This window comes from Myotis lucifugus, unplaced genomic scaffold (assembly GCF_000147115.1).
Source record: "Myotis lucifugus unplaced genomic scaffold, Myoluc2.0 scaffold_72, whole genome shotgun sequence".
Lineage (NCBI taxonomy): Eukaryota > Metazoa > Chordata > Mammalia > Chiroptera > Vespertilionidae > Myotis > Myotis lucifugus.
Genome location: NW_005871120.1, coordinates 4,657,382 through 4,674,791, shown reverse-complemented (window position 1 = coordinate 4,674,791; position 17,410 = coordinate 4,657,382). Strand labels below are relative to the sequence as shown.

The window sequence follows — 17,410 nt, the reverse complement described above, 5'->3', positions numbered from 1 at the left end:
TCCCCCCTTTGCTAGTTAGTGTCTCATGGTATCTAAATGAAAGTATCTAAGTGAAAGAGGCCAGATACAACAGGTTACATATTTTAGGATTCTAATTCTATGAAATGTCCAGACTAGGCAAATCCATACAGAACAAGGAGCAACTGCTTAATGGATACAGGATTTCCTTTGGAGGGATTCCAATGCTTTGGAACAGTGTTATTGTACTTAATGCCACGGAATTGTTCACTTGGAAATGGCTAATTTTATGTTACATGAATTTCACCCAAATTAAGAAAAATTTTAAAGATTTTTCCGAAAACATTGAAACAAGTAAAAACATAAAACAGAGCTTCATAAAAAGCAAAAATACTAGAAATGTATTCTGAAAAAGATTAAGCTGGACGGGCTAGAGTCCAGTGATGGCGAACCTATGACACGCGTGTCAGAGGTGACACGTGAACTCATTTGATTTTTGTTAAATGGCGTTTAAATATATAAAATAAATATCAAAAATATACGTCTTTGTTTTACTATGGTTGCAAATATCAAAAAATTTCTATATGTGACACGGCACCAGAGTTAAGTTAGGGTTTTTCAGAATGCTGACACGCCGAGCTCAAAAGGTTCGCCATCACTGGACCGCTAGACCGTCTAAAATACCGGCTCTTCCACAAAATACCAACTTCTGCGCATGGGCCACGAAGTTTCAATCCCACTGTACGTGCACGCCCGCACGTGGTATTTTGTGGAAGAGCCACACTCAAGGGGCCAAAGAGACGCATGTGGCTCGCAAGCCGCAGTTTGCCGACCACGGGAGGGGCTTAATGTCTTCAAGTACATGAAGAACTGCTATGCAGAAGCTCAGGGTAAACATGTTCACATTAATACAACTGATTCTGAAGTAATAGAACAAACAAAGGATCTTCACTCTATTGATGCGCTATTAACTAATTTGAAATCTTGCTCCACCTGCTGGACTCTAATCCATTCTCATCTACACAGAATCCGGTAGATCTTTTTAAAATGTAAGATCATGTCCATCCCAGTTAACACTCCAAAGTGGCTTCCCACTGCGCACCGAATGAAATCCAAACTCCTCGTCCCAGCCTGAAAGGCCCTGCATAACGGGCCCCGCCTTCCTCTCTCTTTCTCCCATCCCACCCTTCCCCTGACCCTGAAGCTCTAGCCACAAACCCTCCGTTCTATTCCAAACATGCAAAGTCCTCTCCCAGCGGAGGCTGTCAGCGTGCGCTGTGCCCGGGGCTGCAGGCACAGCTCTTGGCACAACCAGCTCTAACGTCTCCTGAGATGTCCTGGCCCCACTACCGGTCTCCGAGGTCGTTGTCTATCAGGACCCGTTCCTGACCTCGCAGCACGACGCCCAACGGCTCACCGCGAGAGGGCGACACGCGCTGCCGGGCCGCGCGGAGGCGACTGTGGGCGCGGCGGTTCGGAGACTCGGGGGCATTAATTCGGGGCTGCCACGCTGACTGGGGGGTGAGCCCGATTCTTCAGCGGGTCCTGGTGTCGCGGGGCTGGCGACTCGGGGCAGCGGCACCGGGCCTGGCCGGAAGCGCTCGCTTTCGCTTCCGGTAGCAGCGCGGGGGGGGGGGGGGGGCCGAGGCCAGGAGTCACGGCCTCCTGTGGGCGGAGGGGTTTGTGGGCCTGCGCCCCGACCCTGAGCGGACCCCCCCAGCTCGGCCCTCGCGGCTCCCCGAGCGTCGCGCAACGGGTTTTGCGGTTGAGCCGTAGGAAGAGGGAGGGGCCTCTTAGAGACCGAGCTACCGGTATCCCAGGTAACCAGGAACCGCTTTCCCTTTGGAGTTGGCTGCGGAGTCCCGGAGACCTGCGGCCGCGGCAGGCGGTTGGAGGCGAGACGCCATTTCTCGTGGCCGAGCGGCCAGAGCCAGGCGCCGGCCTCAGGCCCCGGAGGTCCCGCTTGCTGCCCTTTGCGCAGCGACTCCGGGGCCCGCGGGGCGCTCACGGAGCCCGACTGCCCTCCGGAAAAGCCGCGATCCCGCCCTGCTGGGTGTTTGGGTTGGTTTGGTTGTTGTTGTTGGGGTGTGTGTGTGTGTGTGTGTGTGTGTGTGTGTGTGTGTTATGCGGCGTCCCCGGGCCTCCCGAGCCGGGTGCACAGCGAGCAGCCGGCCATTCATTTGTGAACCGTGCATCCTGCACAGAAGCTCGGGCGGGTTCTGCTGCATCACCCAGGGAGAGGGAGGCTTGTGAAGCTCTCCGTAGGCTCCGTAGAAGTCTGAAAGACCCTCGAAACGTAAAGCCAGCGGAAGGGTCAGCCTAATCATCACCAACTGCCCTTCTCCCCCTTTTTACGACTTGGTGTTTGGACATACATTTTGTAAAGAAAGGTCGGCTGTGATTTTTCCTAGTGGAAGTAAACAGACATTTTAAAATACAGGTATAAATCTTCTGCATAGTTCCCCTCATGTGTGTTTTTTTTTTCAATCCTCACCCAAGGATATTTTTCCCCCATTGATTTTTTAGGGAGAGACAGAAAGAGCAACATCGATGTGTGTGTGGGTGGGGATGAGCCTGCAACCAAGGTATGTTGGAATCAAACCCACGACCCTGCTCTAACTACTGAGCCAAACCAGCTAGGTAGGACCCACCCCCTTCATATGAGGAATGTTGAGCATCTCATTACTTAATTGGGGGATGCTTTCTGAGAAGAAAAGCTACTTTTTGCCCAGTTATTTTCCTTCTACTCTGGTCTCACTGTCTCAACTCTCCTGCCAGTGTTCATGAGAATCTCAGATGTTCCATGAAGTGGAGGCTTCCATTATCTCAAGAGGATATAGGGCAGTGATGGCGAACCTTTTGAGCTCGGCGTGTCAGCATTTTGAAAAACCCTAACTTAACTCTGGTGCCGTGTCACATATAGAAATTTTTTGATATTTGCAACCATAGTAAAACAAAGACATATTTTTGATTTTTATTTTATATATTTAAATGCCATTTAACAAAGAAAAATCAACCAAAAAAATGAGTTCGCGTGTCAGAACCTGTGTCATTGGTTCGCCATCACTGATATAGGGTCATAGAAGTTATACCCTTATACTAAAAGCAGACTAGGGTAATATTTAAAATGTAAGAAAAACTCAGTATGTTTAAATCTTTTGACATTGGGAAGATGAGATAGAAGCCATATCAATGAACTCTTCTGATAATCCCCAAACTCTTTGGAGCCAGTGGGTGCCAAATTTAACACCCACCAAACTTTATAAAAAATCCATTGATTTTAGAGGGAAACATTTAATTGTTTGTTGTTCCACTTATTTATGCATTATTTGATTGATGCTTGTTATGTGCCCTGACCAGGGATTGAACCCACAACCTTGGCTACCCGGCCAGGGCTCACCCAACAACCTTTTTTGAAATTTATTTAAAGTACTAGAGGCCCGATGCACGAAAGTTGTGCAAGGGCCTTGGCCCGGGCCCCCGCCTGCCGGTAGCTGGGGGCCTCTGCCGCCTCTGCCTCGCCCCCGCCTGCTGCGGCTTTGTCCAGAAGGAAGGACATCCGGAAGGACCTCTGGTCTAATTAGCATATTATGCTTTTATTATAGATATTTTTATTGATTTGAGAGAGAAAGGGAGAGAGAGATAGATGGAAACATCAGTGATGAGAGATTGGCTGCCTCCTGCACACCCGCTACTGGGGATTGAGCCCAGAACCCAGGCATGTGCCTTGACTGGGAATCGAACCAGGATTTCCTGGTCCATAGGTTGATGCTTAACCACTGAGCCATGCCAGCTGGGCATGAAAATTTTTTTATTTTTTAAAGCAGTCATCACTTCGCATTTGTCTTCAGTGAGCTGTGCTGTAAATAAAAGGAGAGAAAGGGTCTGGCAGTTGATTGATAAAGACAAGGCAGGATGTTTTTTCTTCATTTTCTCATAATAAGTAGCAAGTAGTAAAGTTCACGTGACCTTCTTATTACCTGTACTTTTTTTCTGCCCTCAGTGACTTAGGAAGAAGATCCTTTTTTGTTCCAGACCAGACTGGGCCTCTGTTCTCAAAATTAGTGCTCGTGGTGTGTCCAACACAGGAGCAAACTGTTCCAGAGCATAATGACGGTAAGTCTGAAGGTGGCTGAGCATTAGAATCAGGGCTCTGTGGGAGACTAAGGGACCTGTGACAGGGAGTGAGAAATATACAGCACAAATGGACAGTCTCAGCTGGAGGGCACTTCCAGAGCTTCCACTATCATGAAGCAGGTGGCTGTTGGCCAACTTCAGGAATTACACTGAGGCCAGAGGTCTACTCAGAAGAGCAGATCTTGGAACTGCTAGCAGTTCCTGCCCATCCTGCCCAGGGGTACCGAATCCCAGATAAAGAAGCACCATCTACAGAGCATTGAGGAAGCTGTGGCCTTGGTATACCTCTTGCATAGAGTGAATCTGCTCAAATGGGAAATGGGTGAGAAGAAAAATTCCTGATAAATAACAAAGAAATAGGATGAAGGTAGATATTTGGGGTATAGGGGCATGTAATTGAGAAATAAGATGAGTTAGGTCAGCGATCTATTGTTTCTTTGGACCATTTAAGGCAGGACCAGAGACCACAGACATAGCAATAGTTATTCCACAGATTTCAGAGACCCTGGCAGAGACTTCCATGGCCTTACAAAAAGAATTGGTGTTTTCCCCTCTTTAGAGCAGGGTGTATTGAGGGTAATAAACTTAGTTAGTCTGGCTTAACCTATGGGATGGATCTTAAGTTCTTAGAAACAAAGGGCAACAAGGAGTTGGAGAGTAACAGGGAGAACAAAAAATGGATTATACTTAGAGAACAAAAGAGAGAAGATAACAAAGAGGAAAAAGAAAAAAGGGAAATCAAGGTTTGGAAATCCCAACAGAGTGGCTGAGATAAGAAAGATGTTGTGGGATAGTGTCCTCTATGCCATAGTTAAGACCCTGCACTGCCCTCCCTTAGGGGTTGGTTCTTGGCTCATCTGGTAAGTGGGAATCCAGGGTATGCCCTTGGGCAGGTGGCAGCATATCAGCTGGCTTCGGGTCTACTGTCAGGAATACAGGACAGGCCGGACTGGCATGGCTCAGTGCTTGAGACTCAACCTAGAACCAGGAGGTCACAGTTTGATTCTCACTCAGGGCACATGGTGGATTGTGGGCTTGATTTCCAGTAGGGGTCGTGTAAGAGGCAGCCGATCAATGATTCTCATCATTGATGTTTCTATCCCTGTCTCCCTCTTCCTCTCTCTGAAATCAATTAAAAAAACAACAACACATATGTATATTAAGAAAAAATTTAAAGACCACAGGGCAGGACATATGTTTGGTGTCAAATCATTTGGAAGGATGTTGGAACCAAGCTCATTCCTCCCCCTTCTCCATTTTATCAACATTCTCTGATCATAGAGAAAATCTGGTTGATAGGACAGTTAAAATTTTTAATCTTTTGAGAAAAGTATAAGATAAATCACTGCAGTGGGGATCAAAATGAAGAGAGAGAGGCTGTCAAGACAGCATGAACACAGGTGGCCCTCACAACCCTGCTAGTGGTCTGAGCTAGGCTGTATGTAGAGGCTACTTTGTTGAAGGGCTGGCAGTAGCCACATCTTTTTCCTTTTATCCTAAATTTCCCTGACTTTGTGGAAAATGGGTGGGTGTTTTCACACTTCCCACAATCTGGACTATATGCTTTCTCCTCTTCCACAAGCCCCAAGCCTCAAGTAATTCTGGTAACATGGATGGGAATTATTTCTAGGTTGCAGTCCATGTGCTGGGAAAGGAGGCAGTGCTCTTGGGAGAAACAGCAGAGACCTCAGGCTTCAAACTGAGGCCAGCAGAGTCCCAGCCAGTGGGCAGGTCCCAGGATGAAGAATTTTGGAATGAATATCAGGATCAACAACAGCTGAGCAGGAATACTCATAAAGAAACTGAGCCTATGTGTGAGAGGGGTAAGGAGCTTCATGATAATTTCTTTCTGCTGGGAGCTGTCATAGTAATTTGTCCAGCCAGAACATTGTGAGCACTTTCTGGGTTCCCAGCTTTGTGGATGTGCAAATGTAGTCATGTTAGCAATTATGATTACTCCTACCCCCACCCCTCACAGATGGCCTTAGAATAGACCAGCTGTTGTGAAGGAGGGGATTGGCCTAAGGTACAGAAATATCCCAACCAGAGGACCCTGGTAATAACACCATGAACACTGTTCCTTAGCAAAGTGGAGGATTGGGCCACCCCATCCTCAAATCACAGAAGGAATTGGGATCACAAATGGGCTGTCAGTGGCAGTATGTGAACTATAATTGTGTACCATGAAAATAAGTAAATGATAAATAATACATCTACTGTACACTGGAGTCCCTCAGAATTTCATTTTCAAATCCATTACATTTTTCTTAATTCAGAACTATCTATATATATAAAAGGCCAATATGCTAAGTGTCCCTCTGATCATCCAACTGGTAGCTGTGACACACACTGACCACCATGGGGCAGATGCTCAACACAGGAGCTGCCATGGTGCGTACTGGCTATTTACAAAGAAGTGGCACCACAGATCTGGTGCTGACAAACCAACACTCAGTTTCCCCCAGGTGGGACACAGGCCTCGCCACCGCCCCAGAGCAACACCCCACCAAATCGCAGCCAACACTGCTGAGACCCCATGGCGCAAAATGCAGTCCACAGCCCAGCCCAGAAACGGGTGCTGTGGGTGCAGGGTAATGATGTCACATAGCAACGCCCAGCTTCCTCTCCCTAGTGACTAGCCTCCTTGGAGTTTCTTCAGCCCAGGAACATGACTTGCTTTAGAGCCAGGTGCAAACATTTTACACTTTAACCAAATGTCTGTGAAGCATTTTCCTGTGCCTCATGTCATTTGATCCTCACAGAAATCCTGTAGTAGGTAGATAGGAGACTTGGTGGAATCCTATTTTCTTTTCATTAGCTGGAAAACAGATTTAGAAACTTGACCCGACTAAAAAGAAGTAAGAAATGGTGGACCTTGAAAATGACTTCAGGTTTTCTCACTGTGCAGAATATAGTCAAACACTGCTGCAGTTAAATATTTTACCGTTCTCCTTATGTCATCTACAATAATAATCTGCTTCGTGTTGATATTTACTGCTGTGTTGCTGACAATTATCTGAAAGAGAAGTTGGGGTGCTTCACTGGGCTGGAAAAAGTTTAGCTACATCAGAAAGCAGGTCTAATTAAGCAAGTTTATTCTCTATATATAAAAGGCTAAGTTGACTCACGCATGCGTAATACATATAAACCTCTTTCTGGCGCCAATCGCACACATGTGTTTCAATCTGTCAATGTCGATCGTGAATTTGATTGACACTTCTATTATAGAGAAAGGGCAAATAGCGATATTAAAATATTTCTTCTAATTAATTTCCTTTCAATGTGCACAAATCCGTGCACCAGGCCTCTAGTTTGTCATAAGAGGAAAATAAGAAGGATTTTTGTTTTAGCTTCATGAAAACTAGGCAGCCTGTTCTGGGGTTGATAGATACTTGGTTCTTATTAACAATGATAAGCCCACTTATGGTCACCACAGTGAAAGAATCAAGATCTTTATTTTAGAAATGAGCTCAGGATGTGCATAGAAGTGAGAGAAATTTCTGATGGCTCTTTTCCATCCATAGCTATGCCTACTCACCAGATCCTAGAATTTCCTGAGCAGACAAATACCAAAGACTGGATAGTGGCACCTGAGTTCATCTTGCCTGAGTCCCAGGTGAGCCATGCTTTTGAGCTTTTCTCTGTTGCCCATGAGACCTACACTGCCCAGCAGGTGCTCAGAGGCATGTTAGCCCAGATGTTTTTCTGGGGAACTGGACACCTCATGGACTGTTTGCTGATCCCTTGCCTCCTTCCTTTCTGCCTTCTCACTTAAAAAACACACACAACAAAACATGTACTGGGCCCTGGTGGGATAGCTCAGTTGTTTAGAGTGTCATCCCAGTATGCCAAGGTTGCAGGTTCGATTCTCCGATTAGGGCACATACAAGAAGCAATCAATGAATGCATAAATAACTGGAACAGCAAATCAATGTGTCCCTCCTCTCACTTTCTTTTTTCTCTCTCCAATCAATCAATAAAAGAATTTAATAACAAAACAAAAAAATCATGTGCTGTTAATGCCTTCAGCCTATCATGCAGTTCATGGGCTAGATATTAGAACTACTTCTGGAGTGGCCAGTACTGAGCTGAAGCCCATTCTCTTCTTTAGAGCTTGTTGACGTTTGAAGAAGTGGCCGTGTATTTTTCCCCGGAAGAATGGGAGTTACTGGACTCCAGTCAGAAGGCCCTCTACAATGACGTAATGCAGGAAAACTATGAGACTGTCATCTCTCTAGGTAAAGGTTCTCCCCTTTGTGTAGAAGTTGAGTGATATGTCATGTTTTCAACTTACGGGGAATGCACACTCGTGTGAGAGAGTCTGTTCCAGGAGCTGGTTGGTTCTCCACTCGATGGTGTGGACAGGAAAAGGTGAGTGCAGGTCACTTTGGAGCTCCTTTCAAGTACACATTCCTTATCCTGCATAGAATTTTTGACCTCCTTTCTCTCTTCCCTCACAAACCTGCTCTTCTCATATCTTTCTCTACTCAGTAAAGGGCACCTTCATTCACCCAGTTGCTCAGAGCAAGAAAAATATAGTCGTTTACTCTGATTTTGCCATCATATCCCACTACTAATGCATCACTAGTCCTCTTGAGTCCACATTCACAGTATTGTGTGAGTCCAACCATGTCTCATCTTCTTGTGCTGTTAACATCGGGTCTAAGCCATCTCTGACCAGGTTTACCTCATTCACTTTCTAACTAGCTCTTCCTGCCATCAGCCTTGCCCTCCCATCATCTGTTTTCCATGCAGCAGCCAGAGTCTTTTAAAACCTGATCAGATGATGACATTTTCTTGTTTCAAAATCTTATGATGACTTCTCATCCATTTAGAATAAAATAAAGCCTCCTTACAAAGGCTTCCGGTTCTCTCTCAATCTGGCCTCTATAACCTCCTTGCCCTGGGCTCCTGCTGCTAGTGCCCTTGTTCAGTTCTCTTTAGCCACACTGTTCTTAATGCTGTTCTTTGAACTTGCCATGCTCATTTGTACTTTCGGCTTCCCTCTACCCAGCACACTTTTCTGCCACAGGGCAAAACTCTCACTTTTAGGTCAATTCAAATATCACTTTCTCAAAGAGGCCTTCCACAGAGCCATATCTCAAATAGCTTAATAGAAGCAGAATCTTTTTTTTAATGTGTGTGGTTTTTTTTTAAATAATGTTTTCATTGATTTTAGAGAGAGAGAGGAAGGGAGGGGGATAGAGAGTAACATCAGTGAGAGAGAAACATTGATCATTCCCCACCAGGGATCAATAGATAGGCAAAGATAGATTCCCACAACCTGATCTGGGAATCGAACCGGGGACCTCTTGGTTCATGGGTTGACGTTCAACCACTGAGCCACACTGGCGGGGCGGGAAGTAGAGTCTTAAATGCTCTCTTACCCTGCTTTTGTTTCTCTTAAAACATTTATCATTTCCTGCCGTTTCATTGATTATTCATGTTTGATTGTCTCACTCTCCCACTAGCAGATAAATTCTCTGAGATCAGGGAACTTTGGCTTATGCATCACTATATCTGTTATTCATAGAGAGTGTCTGGCACACCATGGCCATTTGATACACATGTTAAAAGACTGAATGATGACTACGTCTCATATTTGATAATACATAGTTACAAAAAGTCCACTAAGTGATTCTGGTTTGTTTCATCCAATGGGATGTGAACCAATGAGCTATGAGTGGTAGAAATACCAGTTTAGTATCTGGTGTTCGGCTGCTAAATAAAAAGTATAATTATGACAGCAATCACTTATGCATATGATTCCCACCCCACTGGCCTTTACTTTGACTCCGCTAGACCAGATGTTATTCAGGGTGAGTCCTAAAGAGTTGATAGAACTAGCCTGCATTCCCTGCAGCCTCTGGAGTTTATTCCAACTCAGTCAAGTGTGGGGTATTATTGGTGGCAGAAGAGGGGGAATATGCACAAGATTCCCATGAACTGTGTCCTTTTGATCAATCAAGCTAGCTAGGTTTATTTCTTAATCTCCACTTTGCATATCTATTCACAAATGCAGTGTAGTATCAACCTGATATCTGATATGAGAGTCTATTCATTTAACCATTTGGGGTAACAAACTGTAAAAGTATTCTTTGTTGTTCCTGAAATAGTCTATAATTAATGGACATAGTTAAATTAGCGGTCCTTGACCTCAGTTTTTCCATTTCATAGCCATATTTGTGTTCCCCAAACCTACAGTGACCTGTCTAGAGCAAGAGAAAGAGCCATGAGTTCAAGGATCCGTGGAATTCAAGGACAGTCCTGGAGTGCTGCCTATAGATAAATACACCATGAGAAGAAGGGAAATGTGCCCTCAAAAAAAGTCTTTGCAAAGACTTAACAATTTAAGATTCTACTTATCTATATTTTAAAATTGAGTAATCATTGAATTTTTGTCTCTATTCTTGAGGTTTCTTTCTGCTATTTAGTTGGTTGATTTTTATGTTTATTCCAACAGGGTTAAACCTCAAAAATGACATTGAAAATCATCAATCTATATGCCTTTCTGACTTAGAAATGCCAACACCAGGAGACATAGTTTCAAAAATGGACAGAGTGAAAGTTCCTCAGAAAACAACAGTCCAAGAAAATCATGGTGATATACACAGGGTGGGGAAATGGCACCAAGACTTTTCAGTGAAGGAAAGAGAGAAACTTTCAACCTGGAGACAAGAGCTGCTGAAACTTATAGATCGTCACAAGAAAGAACGTGCAGGAGAGAAGTCTTTTAAATGTCAGGAATGTGGGAAAAGCTTTAGAGTTAGCTCTGGCCTTATTAAGCACCAAAGAATTCATACTGAAGAGAAACCGTATAAATGCCCACAGTGTGATAAGAGATTTAGGTGGAGTTCAGATCTTAATAAGCACTTCACATCACACCAAGGGATAAAACCATATAAATGCTCATGGTGTGGGAAGAGCTTTGGTCAAACTTCAAATCTACACACACACCAAAGAACTCACACCGGAGAGAAGCCCTTCACATGCCATGAATGTGGGAAAAAATTCATTCAGAACTCCCACCTTATTAAACACCGGAGAAGCCACCTATAGCATATGCATGAGAAACTTCAGCAGGTGGTCAAGCCTTCTCAGGCACCAGAAACCACCAATGAAGGGAAGCTTGTTCAATGTCCTCAGGCTGAAGAATTTTATCAAGTGGAGCTTGACCATAAAGTTTATGAAAATGAAAATTTATGAAGCATGAAAAATTTTTCATCAGTGGAAAATTTGGGGATATAAACTTTCACAGAAAGGAATCAAGCTGGACTCTGCAGGGGACATAGTAGTAGTTGTATTAGTACTGTTTTTACTTACCCTTCGGGGAGTTTCTTAGCGAAAGGTGTTTGAAAAACCTTCTGAATGAGGGAAAAATCTGTTTGGGATTGTACCTGGCAATATAGCAAATTCAGCTTCAAATAGTACACGAAACTATGAATCAATCATCTGTGGTCACAGACGTAAATATTGTTGGTTTTCCCACCTACTCTTAAACATGTGATAGAAACATTTGTAGCAGGGTCTTTTGTAACAAAAGCAATAACATCCTTGTTTTATTGCATACTATTACTTCAGGGTAATAGGATAATCAATTTCAATAGTCTCATAGGGTAGAAATGAATTCTATTGTAAAGTTTTCCAAGAACCAAATTGTACTTTCTTCCTCTCATCATTGGACATCATGTGAATCCTTGAACTTTTTAGCTACTTTAGCTCTTGAATCCTATTAGCGCAATTTTTCTGTGATGGAATCATATTTACTTCATCACTAGGGTATCTGCCAAATAACTAATATCTTATGCCTCTCATTGATGGTATTTGAGAAAAGAAAACATTCCTAGTAGATCATATGGAAACAGTTGAAATTTTTAGCCATGGAGTATGTGTTAGATGTAACCTAAGGTGGGGTGATCCGGGCAGTTCTTGATGGCTCAGGACATCTACTGGGCTGGCCACTTCATTCTCCTCTTCACCCCTATGGGTTTCTCTCTAAGAGCGTAACTTATTTTCCAAACAGTCAAGGAAGAGAATGAACATGTTTTGTTACCCCAAGTTCAGACAAACCCAGTCTTGCTCTCCTTAAGTACCTTGAATGATTTTTCTCATTAAATTTTTTTTATCACTAACTTAAATAAATAAAGAAAGAAAGAAAGAAAGAAAGAAAGAATTTCCTGCAAAACAAAGTAAATCATTTCCTTCCCTCACAAGGTTAATAGGATAAAACAATCATAAAAATTAGCACTTTCCTGAGGTCTAAAATAAAATTAATTGGAGCTTAGGATCAAATTCTCAGGATTTTGTTTGTTTACTCATTAATTTGACTTTTGTTTTTAAGAACAAGGAGAGAGTTTATGTTTGGGTATAGGACTGTGTGCTGCAGACAGGATTCTGTGGCTCACTGGTCATGGTGGGAATTCAGTCAGCATAAGACCAGGTTTCCAAAAAAATGTTTGAGGACTCATGCTCAGTGGTGGGCAAATTGGGAAGATCTACACCCATGTTGGTTGTCTTACACTGCAATCTATTTAACAGGCACGGTCCACCAGTGTCTGTTTTCTCCAGCGCAGCAATTAGCAGTTGCTTTGGGAGAGTTTGATAGACTGCTGACCATCTCTCTAGACTGTGAGTTTTCTTTTTCTTTTTATTTAAAATATTTTTTTATTGATTTCAGAGAGGAAGGGAGAGGGAAAGAGAAACATTAATGAGAGAAAATCATCAAGTGGCTGCCTCCTGCACGCTCCCCTAGGGATGGAGCTCGCAACCCTGGCATGTGCCCTTGACTGGAATTGAACCTGGGACCCTTCATTCCACAGGCTGACACTCTAAGCCAGACTGGCTAAGGCTCTTTTAATTTGTTTTAGAGAGAAATATCGAGTTGTTGTTCTACTTAGTCATGCATTTATTGGTTTATTCTTGTGTATGCCCTTCCTGGGGATTGAACCCGCAATCTTGGCATATCAGGATAATGTTCTAACCAACTGAGCTACCGGCCATGGCTAGTCTGTAGGTTTTCTAATAATTCACCCTTGCCGAAACCAGTTTGGCTCAGTGGATAGAGCATCGGCCTGCGGACTCAAAGGTCCCAGGTTCGATTCCGGTCAAGGGCATGTACCTGGGTTGCGGGCACATCCCCAGTAGGAGATGTGCAGGAGGCGGCTGATCGATGTTTCTCTCTCATCGATGTTTCTAACTCTCTATCTCTGTTCCTTCCTCTCTGTAAAAAATCAATAAAATATATTTTTTAAAAAAATTCACCCTTTATCTTTGACTCAGATTTGTTCCTTTAAGTGCTTTTAGGTAGTATTAGGAAAAAGGTTCCAAATGTGTTATTTCACAAATGAGGAAGTTAGGGCTCAAATATTCAGGGACTTGATCTGTTCAAGACCCCATAGCTAGTGGGTCTGTTGGCTGTCACTTAGCTTCATCAGTCAGACCTGAAGGCAGGATTATCAGGACTTTGTATGTTATCTCCACGGAGCCAGCCTAAATGACATTGTATCTATTTCTATTTCTAGCTTATAAAACAGTCCTGTTTCTTGATTGGTTACTGAAACCCTCTCAAGTCTCTTTTCTCAATGAAACAGAGAAAACACCTCATGGTTGATGTGGGGATTTCAGGGGTTGACGAAAGAAGAGCACCTATCAGCCTGGCTCCATCAATGTGTGTGTTTTCCCTGCTCCCTAGTAATATGTTGGGTGACTGACTACATTAAGCTCTGACTCAGATGTCTTCCTCCTAAGAATGTGATGAAAGGTGTGTGTGTGTGTGTGTGTGTGTGTGTGTTGTTCCACTTACTCATGAATTCATTGGTTGATTCTTGTATGTGACGCTCTACTGAACTACCCAGCCAGGATGCATTGGTGGCTCTTGCAGCTCCTTTCAGGAGCTGAGCCCTGGTAGTAAGGGATATGCTGTCTTGGTTTGGTCTGTGACTTCAGTGCTTTTCTGTGTAAATCACCTGAACTATCTGGCACTCTCAGTGGGATTTTATTTTGTTCCCAAGATAAACTACACCAAGTATTTCTATATCAAGGCCGGCTCTGAATCTCTAGTCTGCATAGCTCTTACCCAACAGCCTCAGCCTTAGACCCCTGGGACTCTGTCTCTTCTCCCAAGATACATGTGGATTTCTTTCTAGCACTACTCATTCATTTAATTCGATGAGGGCCTGTTATGTGCCCAGGCATGGACTGTTGTAGACCAAGGATATAGCAGTGAACAAAAGAGAAAAAATGCATATCCTCATGTAATTTGTATTTTAGTGAATAGTAAAAAGGAAAATGGTTATGCTTTTCTGCTCCTTGCAGTTAGGCTCATCAGGTTGTTCATTGGGTTGTGAGCAGAAGCCTCATTTCTGGACTGAAGCATTTATTTGATGGTGCGGAACTCTGCAGTGCTCTCCTTTCTCGCCTCAATCATGGAAGCACATTCAGAGAGAGGAGCCATGAGATCAAACCAGTTTGGAATGCTGTCTCCCACATGGCAGGACAGCAGTCTGGAGAGTCCCCAGACCTATAATGGGCTTTGTGGGGATGAGAAATAAACCCTTGTGCTTAACCACTGAGACATTAGTGCTGTGTGTTTCTACTATATGACCTGGCCTGTTTCAAAAAGTTCAAGGTCTTAGTGACACAGTCATCTTCTTGATCTCCATGGGCTTGACCTTGTCACCTGTGGCAGTAATGGCAAAGCTAACCAAGTCTGATTCTTTTCACAATCAGACTCTGCTCTTTCCTGTCAATGCAACCAACGCCAGAGAGAAGCAAAGGCTTTGGATCCCGAATTTTCCAGGTGGTGGTGGTGGACTACTCTTTAGCAGTCACTTGACTAAACCTACCCTAAGAAGAGCTACTTATCTTTATCCTGTTTGTTTTGAATCCTCACTGGGGGATATTTTTAAAATTGATTTTAGAGAAAGAAGAAAAAAAAACCCATGGATGTGAGAAACATGGATCTGTTGCTTCCCGTACTTGCCCCTGCCGGGGATTGAACATAGGTATGTGCACTGGCCAGAAATCGAACCCTCAACCTTTTTTTTTTTATGGGTGGATATATGGGATGATGCTCCAGTCAACTAAGCCACATGGCCAGGGCTCCTTATCCTGTTCTTATAGTTAAACCCATGCTCCACTCTCATCTGCAGCCTAAGAAACACACCTTCAGGGTGCACTGCAGAAGTTTCTAGGTGGCTGAGGAGAAACATGACGAGGGCTGTGGAGAAGTACTGTTCTCCCCCTGCTTCTTTTCACAGTCAGACTCTGCTCCTTCCTGTCAATGCAGCCATCTGGTTACATTGCCCTCTGAACAGGGAGACAACAAGATACCCTAGAAAGTTCATGACACTGGAGCCAAAGGTACTTGAGCATTTTGTTATATTCTGCAATTATGGTAGTCAGTGGATTTCTCTGATACTGTTTCACCACCTGTAAAATAAATAGCTTGCAGATATGTTGCAAGGATCAAAGTAGATAAGTGTGCTTAGAATAAATTGCTCAGTGTTATGCTTAATCAAAGATGGGATATATAACCTCAGGAGGTATATCAGTCTATTTCATATTTCACCTCCTTCCATTTATATTCTGATGAACTACGCACCTTCATTGTGCAGCAAGAGTATTTAGAAATGATTGAGGGATGAAGGGGGACAGAATAAAGGCAGATCATGTAGAAACTGCCACTATTTTTTCCCTTACACTAAACACCCCAATTCATTAGCTCCCTCTTGAATATATCCAGAAAATTGCAATCTAGAATAACACATGAATATTAAGGAACGTGTCATATCAAAAGGGAAATGATTGAAGATTGAATATGTTGCAGTACATACCTAAATGCATTTTTTTTTTAAAGATGAGGTCAATATATTGAAATAAAAACTTGAAAAGGTAGTACATGGGCATAAATACAGATTAAGGTCCAGAAAGATCTATACAGTATTAATCATTTCCTCTGAGGAGTGTAATTTTGAGGTAAGAAAATGACGAGACTTTATTTTTAGGTGAGAATATTTTGCAGTATCTATGCAATATTAATAACAGGATAAAACATTGGGTTAAAAAAAGTTTTAGTCCCACTTTTAGCATTAGGCATTAAAAGAATGCTCAGTCTTTCTCTTATCTCTACCCAGAAGTCAAGCCAGGATGAGCAACTGGACTGCAAGGAGTCTAGAGCTAATAACAATGAAAGCAAGGATTCATCCATGAGCAATGGTTCAGGATACCAGAAGTCCCGGGCTGTTCTTAAACTGACTGGTAAAGAATCCTCTTACAGAAGAAGCATAGAAGAGGTAGCAAGAGCAAAGGAAAGTGGGGTAAGGAGGTTTCAGGGGCCTAGCTCTGCTTTAGCTATGACCACCCGTCCACCACCTTAGGCTGAGGAAAAAGGGTGACAATAGGCCAGTGATGTGGACCTATGACACACGTGTCAGAGGTGACACGTGAACTCATTTTTTTGGTTGATTTTTCTTCGTTAAATGGCATTTAAATATATAAAATATCAAAAATATAAGTCTTTGTTTTACTATGGTTGCAAATATCAAAAAATTTCTATATGTGACACGGCACCAGAGTTAAGTTAGGGTTTTTCAAAATGCTGACACGCCGAGCTCAAAAGGTTCACCATCACTGCAATAGGCTTTGCCCTACATTTCTCTGGATTATAGTGAGAATATCTGATCCAGTCTATGGGAAATGGTTAGGAATTCTTGAGAAAAAAGAAATAGTGTAGCCCTAGCCGGCTTGGCTCAGTAGATAGAGCGTCAGCCTGCGGACTGAAGGGTCCCAGGTTTGATTCTGGCCAAGGGCACATGCCTGGGTTGCGGGCTCGATCCCCAGTAGGGGGTGTGTGTGCAGGAGGCAGCCAATCAATGATTCTCATCATTGATGTTTCTCTCTCTCCTCCCTTCCTCTCCAAAATCAATAAAGAAATATATTTAAAAAAAGAAATAGTGTTGCCTTGCGGGGTATGGCTCAGTGGTTGAACAATGACCTATGAACCAGGAGGTCACGGTTTGATTCCGGGTCAGGGCACATGCCCAGGTTGTGGGCTGTATCCCCAGTAGGGGACATGAAGGAGACAGCCAATCTATGTTTCTCTCTCATCAGTGTTTCTATCCCTCTCCTTTCCTCTCTCGAAAATAAATAAAAATACATATTTTTTAAGTTAAAAAAAAAGGAAGTGTCAATTGAAAAATTTAACCAATTAGTTAAAATGCTTCAGTGATGGAGATACTAAGAAACCATATGAAGAGCCCTAGTAGTTAATTTTCAGGGGGAAAATCTGGCTTTTTAATGAACATATGAAGGGCTG

General features: G+C 43.3%; 2 protein-coding genes across 5 annotated transcripts in view; both read left to right on the top strand.

Annotated features, from left to right (window-relative positions):
• Window positions 1-4,026, top strand: part of ZNF75A (zinc finger protein 75a) — a 39,655-nt gene extending 35,629 nt beyond the window's left edge. For 2 of the 4 annotated variants that reach the window (XM_023755285.1, XM_023755280.1), the window contains one exon: window positions 3,962-4,026. In XM_023755285.1, the coding sequence (XP_023611053.1) occupies window positions 3,962-3,964 (3 nt within the window). In that variant the 3' untranslated portion in view covers window positions 3,965-4,026. The remainder of the gene's footprint in view (window positions 1-3,961) is intronic. The other 2 variants (XM_023755282.1, XM_023755288.1) reach the window with 2 other exon arrangements.
• Window positions 3,962-11,608, top strand: LOC102428791 (zinc finger protein 75A-like). The gene is given in 6 exon segments (XM_023755295.1): window positions 3,962-4,074; window positions 5,726-5,918; window positions 7,620-7,711; window positions 8,207-8,333; window positions 10,559-11,150; window positions 11,152-11,608. Coding segments are annotated over 6 exon segments (1,167 nt in total). The 5' UTR covers window positions 3,962-4,068; the 3' UTR covers window positions 11,309-11,608.
• Window positions 11,609-17,410: the final 5,802 nt, after the last annotated feature.